This window comes from Mixophyes fleayi, chromosome 6 (genome assembly GCF_038048845.1).
Source record: "Mixophyes fleayi isolate aMixFle1 chromosome 6, aMixFle1.hap1, whole genome shotgun sequence".
Lineage (NCBI taxonomy): Eukaryota > Metazoa > Chordata > Amphibia > Anura > Limnodynastidae > Mixophyes > Mixophyes fleayi.
In genome coordinates, this window is record NC_134407.1 from 172,083,843 (window position 1) to 172,093,453 (window position 9,611).

At 36.4% G+C, this 9,611-nt stretch overlaps 1 protein-coding gene across 1 annotated transcript; it reads left to right on the plus strand.

Annotated features, from left to right (window-relative positions):
* Positions 1-1,327: 1,327 nt before the first annotated feature.
* On the plus strand, positions 1,328-9,086 carry DLX4 (distal-less homeobox 4). Its single transcript, XM_075177228.1, has 3 exons — positions 1,328-1,797; positions 5,805-5,998; positions 8,363-9,086. The coding sequence occupies exons 1-3, from the start codon at positions 1,485-1,487 to the stop codon at positions 8,603-8,605; spliced, it is 750 nt and encodes a 249-aa protein (XP_075033329.1). The 5' UTR covers positions 1,328-1,484; the 3' UTR covers positions 8,606-9,086.
* The last annotated feature ends 525 nt before the right edge of the window (positions 9,087-9,611 follow it).

Consider the following 9,611-nt stretch of genomic DNA (forward strand, 5'->3'; position numbering starts at 1 on the left):
CAAACCTGCAATTTAGTAAATATACCTCTATTTATACAAAGGTGCTACCCTCCTCCATTGCATGAGCCCATTAGATATTTATATAAAACTATTACTTATTACCACTTTCTGAGAAAAGTGCTCTTGGACCAAATAAATAATAGTGTTATAAAACAAATGCCCATCCACCCAGTTCTGCCCCCTCCTTCAACACTGACTAATCCTATAGGGCTATATTTATATAAACAGGTGCACAAGAAAATAGTACTGTAACATGCATCATCAAATAAGAAACTTGCTTTATTTTTTGAAATTGCGGTAGAAAAATAACATTTGCAATACAATCGGCTTCAGTGAATTACAGCAACTTTTTAATGTGCACCATTTCCGGAGAAGTCCACAGCACATCCCTTTTTTTTCATTATTATGTCTATAATGTTATCTCTAAAACAGTATCTATTATACATTTTATTTTAGTATATAGTCAATATTTATTGAACAATGGAAATATGTAGTAATAATGTATTTAATATATAAGGTAGGATATTAATATCAGAATACATGATGTCATGGGCCCAGTCAGACTGTATGCTAAAGACATAAGTATAAGCAATGATGGGGTTTTCAGTGTTGGACATACTAAGATTTCACTTAATTTTTATATTATTTAGTAATAGTCACTATAGCAGATTTGGAGTACCAGTGGTGAGTCATGTGTAATGAACTACAAGTACCAACATACCGACATGGGGCTTTTAGTTCACAACAGATAAAGCATCATAGCTTGCTTATGCTCTATAGTATAGATGTTTTTCTTATTGCCAGTACTGTGGAAGTTACAACCTCTTGAGGGACATTGATAGATATGTTACCTTTAGAAACCAGACGTTTGCTATTATTTTCTACTTATGATACATTACAGCACCTTTTGTGCACCAGATTTAATTTCTGTCCCTCTCTTTAAATTACCATCTGTGGTTTTCCATAATTACACTGAGTTAGAGAATATGCTGGACTGCAGCATATTTTTTTTTATGTTTATATTATGTATAACAGCAACACCAGCAAGTACAAATACATACATAAATGGATACTCTCACACTGTAAATGTGTACATAGTTAATTCTTTGCAGAAAATGTTCCTCCTTCCTTCATGTCGTCCTCTCTTGTTGATCAGACTGCTGGAGCAAGTTGTAACCTGCAGAACAGCTCAGGTTGTTGTGAGCAGTTTTCATTTAAACAGCTGCCTGCACCAAGAGATAATTATATTAATGAGGGTATCCCTGGGGAGAATCGGTGACATCAGGAGTAGTGCCTACCCATTACGATTTGGGGGGCGGGTCCCGGAGTTTGGTAGAGCTTACTTCCAGATGCATTTGGCAATTGACAGGATAGTAACGTTTGGCTAAGTTTCTGGTGGCTGAAGAAGGCATGAAATGGAGGATGACTATGGATCACCACCAGGTTTGACATAAACTTGGACCGATTGATCACTAAAGTTAGACATGACCTCTATTACCGATACTTTCTTGGACCCATCTAAAGCTGCTTTCCTAGAGTTCAGCCATGGACCAGCATCTTCTCCTCAAACACGACAGCACTCTCCAGTTTTGGCACATGGACATTACCCATTGCATGGCTTCCACCCGACTGGACATGAGGGTCTGTTTTCTCCAGGGGCATCAGTCTATGGAGGCAGGTCATTATACCCCTATTCATCGTCTTCAACCAATCACCATCACAACGGAAGCCCCTACCTAGACTATCAGCATTACAGTAACACAATTAGCCATGGTGGGAGACATCATGAAGACCTCGGTAAGTTGAACCCAATTATCAAGTGCAAAATAATGTATTTCTGTTCTGAGGGGCGCTTTAATGACATTTAACGTGCACCTTGTACCCCACCTTTCTTTAAATATGTAGCCCACCTTTTCGCATACGTTATTCCATGGGTTCATTGGCCCGTACTTTTTGGAATACATTCTGATTCTAAACTCTATGATTACCTTATGTCGTTACCTTGTATCGATATGTCTGTGCTGTGTGCTGTGTGTTGCACATGCTAAATGTAGATATGTTATATCATCAAATTGTATAATGAGTCTTAAAAAATTCTGTTATGTAAATGGAGGGCATGAAAAGAGTTTTTAAAATAATGGGCAGTGATGTGTACTCGGTTTTACCAAAAATACAACACCCAATTCATTATTTATTTATTGATCCTGTGGATTACTTGGTTGCAAATATCTACTGACTGCACTTCTGCACTTTTATAGTTAACATCAGTTTGTTTCCTCGCTCCCTATTTATGAAACACGGGGCATAGTGACACCTCGGGTTATAGAGGTATCGCAGAGTCCTGCTGACCATGTATTCACGTGTTTATTTGTATATGTGCATATTAATCATGTGCTGACAGGACGAGTTATACAGCTGCAGAAGAGAACCAACCTGGGAGTTGTAGTCCTGGAAAATCTTACTTGCTAAAAATCAGACCTCAAATAAAAGGATCCACTAGATCAGGCACGAGTCCGGTTTCTACTGTGGATAAATCCATAGGCACAGGGATCACATTGCAGATGATACCTATTGTTTGCAGGGCAGGGTAGAGTAACAAACTATCAAGATTAGGAGAAACGCTACATAGATTATAACTGTAGCTCCACCATGTAAGGACATTTACCTAACAGTAAAACGCTAATCATATACATTTGTATATTTCGCACATATGTGTATAACTAAAAATGAATTTTACCCTATTGAAATCTATATACATTATATATGTTTTAATACCATGTTTATTCCACTTGATAAACATAGAACAAAATGCAAAGTGCTCATGATTGAACAATACTAAAGCAAACTTAGATATATATGATCTCTACCTGCCATTATTTGTACTGTACACACATTGTTTACTACATCTATTTATATAATTGCTCATAAAGTAGCAGAGAGCCTTAATTAGTCGCGGTCCATGTATTTTGTGCTGGTTGTGTTGATGTATAAATTCTCCTATAGCTCCTTTTAAAATCTCTGCACTGGGGGCTATAGATGTAAGGAATTGGTCATATATGAGAATGACACAAACGAAAAGCACATGCTTAGAAAAATGACAAAAATAGACATATATTAAAATGGGATATAGATAAAACGTTATTTTTATAAATAGGCTTTGTTTTGCTATAGACTATTTTATTGGAATTCTATTTGAAATTGAACAGCTATATCTGCATAAATATTATTTATATGTAATACATGTTTTATATATCTATGTGTATTTGCACAGTATTATGGGAAAAAATTTATATATAATAAATTTGCCTACTTGGTATGATCATAGCAGTATCTCAAATTATACAGTTTTTTAATGAGTACAACTTTAAATATACTATTACAATGTTTTAAATGTTATTACAATTATTACTTATTATATATAGATGTCAGCAATTATTCTAATTATGGTACATATATATTTAGCAAATGATAACAATAAATAAACAATTCTACTATATCAGTCTTTAGAACTTGAAATGAAATGGTGCTAAGGATGTGTGTGTGTGTGTGTGTGTGTGTGTCTATCTATCTATCTATCTATCTATCTATCTATCTGTTTATCTATCTGTTTATTTATAAGAAATAATCACAAATAGGGGGGGGGGGGGGTTTGCAACTCATCCTTGACGGTTTACTGATGCTTTCTCCGTTCCCTCCTCTCATCCATATGAAAACATCAATAAATAGAAAGTGTCAAATAAATAAAACTGAGGAGTGTTGTGAAGATAGTAGATATAGCTATCATATTCTTTGATTATACCCTTGTATAATAAAAATCATTATGGAATGCTGTGCCCTTGTGAAATACATTTTATTACTGTTTTTTTTATTTGCAGGCTAATTGCAGGTAATTAGAGGGAAAATACGCTCTTAAATAAGTAGTGTTTACTTTCATTTTAAATGGTTTTCCAAAAATGATTGGTGCAATCTATTTAATATTTAGAACCAACTTTATTGGCATATGCATTTATGCATGGGAGACACGCAGGGTGCCTATCAATACATTAGGAACCAATGACATCACTGAAGTCCAATGATGTCACTGAACAGTCCACATTTTTCTAGGGCAAACACAAATTTTGGCAGCCAGAGGGGACAGAGGTACTAGATTAGCAGACTTATATGGTGTAATGGGGAAAAGGTTGGACATATTATGGGAGGATTTTTTGGGGAGGGGGGTACATGTGTTCTCAGCACGTAGATAGACTGCAATCACTTATTTGAAAACATTGAAAAATAAATTCCAAAAACACCTTTCTGATGAGCTGGTTCGTCTAAGTATATCATGTACTATATTGTCTGTTTTTGGGATTCGTTTGGGATTGTTTTAAGGTTTATTTTAAATAGTCTTCATCAATAACTATTATGATAATTAAACCCTGAGAATTTCATCAAATGTATAGAATAAATGGATCCACACGGTGTGTTTAGGCTATACAGGAAAATTGTAGATTTTAAATTTAGAAAAAAAAAAGGTTCCAAACCAGGTACAATCCCAGTAAATTATGAATAGTTGGCACAATTCTATCCTAATTATTATTGTTTCCACCCACAAATGTCAGTCTCCGTGTGCGTAGATGACAGACATCCATCAGTTTTATAGGGTGCAGTAATTGATTAGAAATACCATAAATTACACAAAGGTTTTTTTATTGGATCTTTTTCATTATTATTTTTATTTATTAAGCAACTGACTCATTAACTTCACTAGTGAATTAATATTATAGTATACACAGCAAGCTTTATACTTCAGTAAGCCACAGGAACCACATCTCTATCTTCATTGGAATGTACAGCAGAATGCTTACCCCAAATTCACTTTATTCTTGCCAAAGTCATGCTTGCAACACTGAGGTTTAATAGGGAACTTTTCAGTGACTTTTCAGCCCTGGTATAACTTCCCAAATTCTGTTATTATGATCTACCACTGTGTCAATCAGTAAAATACGTCCCCGAGTACTTACAATATAGACTATAGGGCAGCACAGTGGCTTAGGGGTTAGCACTTCTGCCTCGCAGCACTGGGGTCATGAGTTTGATTCCTGACCATGGGCTTATCTGTGTGGAGTTTGTATGTTCTCCCCGTGTGTCTTTGTCTGTGTATGTTAGGGAATTTAGACTGTAAACTCTACTGGAGTAGGGATTGATGTGAGTGAGTTCTCTGTACAGCGCTGCAGAATTAGTGGTGCTATATAAATAAATGATGATAATGACTACACCCATTTGGTTTGCAACCTCTATTTTGACAAAGTGTGCACCAAGGTGTGATGGCAAAGACTCTCTATTTAGTATGCACGGAAGGATTAACTGTACATGAATTCTGCTGGTAGTCTATGCCAGTGTTTCTTAAATACCCCTAACGGAGCATGTTTTCCATATCTCCTTCGCTTTAACACAGGTCTATGCATTACTGACTGACACATTGTAACAGATCCAGAGGTGGTCCTAATTATTCCCTTGTCCCCTGTAAAACCTGCACTGTTAGGAGTCCTGAGGACTGGGTTTAATAAACTCGGTCTGTACCATGTTTCAAATATACTTTCTGTAAAAAAGTCAGTAGCTCAAATATGTGTATATAAAAAATATATACATATCTAAATGCCATTAACTTATATCTTCCATACCACCACTTCTAAATTTCCACTTATGTCACTATATATATATATATATATATATATATAAATGTTATTATTGTTGGAATGTGCAGTGTTTTACTTTCGTGTTAGTTTGGGGTAGGCTCACTCATGTTATATTATTTTTTTCAGAGCTGGAGAAATCTACAGTTATAGAGAATGGAGAAATACGGATTAATGGAAAAGGGAAGAAAATTAGAAAACCTCGAACAATATATTCCAGTTTGCAGCTGCAGGCATTAAATCAGAGGTTCCAACAAACGCAGTATTTAGCCCTGCCAGAAAGGGCTGAGCTGGCCGCACAGCTCGGCCTAACACAGACTCAGGTAAGGAGCAAAGGAAAGTTGATTTAATAGCATAAACTCGCTGTTTAAATTGCATTTTTCTCAACATATAGGAGCAAATAAGCGACCGCATTTTTGTCAAATAAAACTCTTTGCACAATGCCCCTGATTGGCCCTGACCTCAGTCTGATCCACCAGTGAGTTTTTGATTTAAAAAAAAAAATGCTAACTTTTCTGATGTTTTGGAGGTATTTAACTCCCCAAATATGTATAGCATGTAACATTTGTTTACCTCACTATTTGATCTTACAGCACAAATGTCAGACATGACATAGTCCAACAGGATAAAAATATAACAAGCTCAAAAAAGATATCCTGAAAGAAAAAGCTATCATTATCATCACCATTTATTTATATAGCACCGTACAGAGAACTCATTCACATCAGTCCCTGTCCCATTGGAGCTTACAGTCTAAATTCCCTATCATACACACAGACAGAGAGAGAGAGAGAGACTAGGGTAAATTTGATAGCAACCAATTAGCCTACAGTATGTTTTTGGCGTGTGGGAGGAAACTGGAGTACACGGAGGAAACCCACGCAAGCACGGGGAGAACATACAAACTCCCACAAATAAGGCCATGGTCAGGAACTGAACTCATGACCCCAGTGCTGTGAGGCAGAAGTGCTGCCCCAATAAAAATAAGCCTTAATATTTTCTTGCGCATCCACTGCTAAACGATTCAAACTGGGTGTGTCATGGGCTCTCATCTGAATGGTTAGAAAGGCCAACGAATCAGAAACTTTACAAATAGTTAAAGTATGTTTCCACATATTCCCATGTATCTGATAGAATGGCAGGGGCCATTAATTATATAAATAGAAAAGGCGGCTATTCAGATTAATTATTAGGATTCTTCATTTTAATAAGTCCCCATGTCTATGAATACATGTGAGTAGAACAGAAGCCTCATCAGTAAAAGCAGGCTCAGTAATATTAGTTAAAATAAGGCATATCCAGTAAGGAACGTAAAAGCAAAGGTATCTGAAAGTGCATAATAAGAATATTCATGATTCATAAAAGTAACTATAGCTGGATAAGTACTGTACAGATATCATTAATAATTAGGCAATTTGTATAAACATATTTATAGCAGTTTATTATGTATGTTTTGTCTGTTTTCTCTGTTACTAAAACCTCATACTCACTGGTGTCTGTTAAATGTGTGTTAAATATTTGTAAAACGCATATAAATGGGTGTTATATTATAGGACAGAGGTATCCAAACTCAGTCCTCAAGGATTACCAACAGGTCATGTTTTCTGGATTTCTGTCTGTAGAAACAGGTTGGATAATTACTGACTCAGCTAAATAGATGAACTCACCTGTACATGATTAAAGAAATCCTGAAAACATGAACTGTTGGTAGATCTTGAGGACTGAGTGTGGACACCTCTGCTATAGACCATCGTTTCTATCGATACCATACTCATTTGCATTTATTTATTTATTTTTTGTGCATAAACTTTGTTTGTGACACTAAACACAGTAAATACAAAAAATGGAATAGACGTTTTGGGAGGCTTACTGTGATCTCTAAAGCACAGGTAGAGGCATATATTAAGCAGCATGGTCATGAACACAATGGCAGTCACAGTGACATACTATAAGTTGTCAGGAAGCCCAAACAGTGACCCCACTTGTCTTTAATCAGGAAAGTAAAATCTTCACCACTCTTATAAACAACACCTGGTGAGGCCTCAGTCTTAAATACACCCTACACAGCAATACAGCAGGACATCACTGGTTGGCGCTCAGTTGGACCCTATGTGGTGCAATATGTGTGTACAGACCATGGCTGTCCTCCAAACTCAATTTTTCCATGAGTACATATCAATATCTGATAGCACTATTTGTAGCCTGTACACACTTACATCTAGGCATGTGTACTTGGCTGTCAGAATGACAGTGCATATGGCTACGTTTAGAACTGAGGAATGGGAAGACCATTAATTACTAGTCCTAATGCTAACCACACCTAGGGGAAGATACAATTCTCCACTTTGTTCTTTAGAACAATGCGGGGCACGCATCATTACCGTTAGTACGTTCATTTCAACGCTGATATTTGCTCGAGCCGCAAACAGAAATTCGCCCATTAAAGTTACTGTACTAACAGTAATGATGAGCATCAATTACCGTAGTAACGGCAATGATGCGTGCCCCGAGTTGTTCCAAAGAACAATGTGGGGAATTGAATCTACCCCGTACGGGTGGAAATTATGAAAAGTTAATCTTTGTCTTGTTTATGTAATATATGTAAATATATGTTTATTCCTTTGTGTGTTCTGTATCATTTGTATCAATTGAACTTAACCTGTATTTTAATTTTTTCTTCATGATAGGTGAAAATATGGTTTCAGAACAAGAGGTCCAAGTACAAAAAGTTCGTAAAACAAGGTTCTAGTATTCCAGATGGAGACCAGGCTCACACTTCATCCTCTCTCTCTCCATGTTCCCCTAATGTTACCCCCCACTGGGACTTTCCTTCAGCTGGAAAGACTGCCCCAATTCCTTCCAATTACTTGAATAATTACAATCCTTGGTACCAGACTCCAGATGCTTTATCAAGACCACCGATGATATAAAGTGATTTAAGATCAGTCCTTTACAGTCTTTATCTTGCACAATATCTAAAGGGATGACAAGTGTCAATTTGGGCATCCTATGAAAAAGGGGTCACGGTTATAGTTTACAACAGGTCGTTCCTCTCCAAATACGGTCTTCCATGTAAATAAGAAAAGGAAATTTTGGTGCGGACCTATCCATCTTCTAGATGCTTTATGAGGCAGTAGCCTGACTGTGTGGACATCTTGCATTAATATACACTTAATGGAAGAAATGTGCTTGAAACAATCTAATTTTTATTTTATTTACTGCTCGGAATACAGTAATAAATACAAGTGGACAGAAAGTTGATTAAACTATAAGGAGGACAGTAAGGCATTCGTGGCAACATTTTTTGCTCAGTCTAAATCAAACCAAATGTTTCTTTTGCTTTAATTGCAAATGAAGTGACTATACATTCATGTATATGTTTGCCTTGAATACATACTGTTTGCTAACCCATGGAATCCTTCATATTTTTTTTAAGTGTACCCGTAATCTACCCACAGTCCATTTCATGGGCTGAACCAATGTTTAGTCTATCAATTCACTAGTGACTGAGAACAGCATTGAGGCATGAATCACAAATTGATAGGCTGCATTCTCAGAAATATTGGTTCAGCCCACAGAATAGTTGCTTCCACTGTGTGTTTAGGTGATGTGTATAATGTGGAAACTTGTTCTTGCAAGGAGACACAAATGGTCGAATATAAGGCCCATCTCTTTCAAAAAAATCTACCTTCTCTATGGGAAAAATATTGTAGGAATTTGCACAATTATATTCATCAGGCCTATATCAGGAAAATGGACATTTCATAAAAAAAAGAAAACAAGTAATGAATAAAGCAGGTCTGAGAGATGAATGAAGCAGGTGAGGGGAATGTATACGGCCTTCATGAGTTTTTGTATTTGTGTCATGTTCTTAAAAACAGACCAAGCACGTGTTTCCTAAACTTCACACTTAAGGACATTGGGAAGGTGAATTGC

What these genes read in the sequence shown, in the direction of transcription:
- DLX4 (XM_075177228.1), top strand. Translation starts at nt 1,485, where the DNA reads ATGACCTCTATTACCGATACTTTCTTGGACCCATCTAAAGCTGCTTTC. An exon ending in GAGACATCATGAAGACCTCG is followed by an intron (nt 1,798 to 5,804) that starts GTAAGTTGAACC and finishes TATTTTTTTCAG; the next exon opens with AGCTGGAGAAATCTACAGTT. An exon ending in TCGGCCTAACACAGACTCAG is followed by an intron (nt 5,999 to 8,362) that starts GTAAGGAGCAAA and finishes TCTTCATGATAG; the next exon opens with GTGAAAATATGGTTTCAGAA.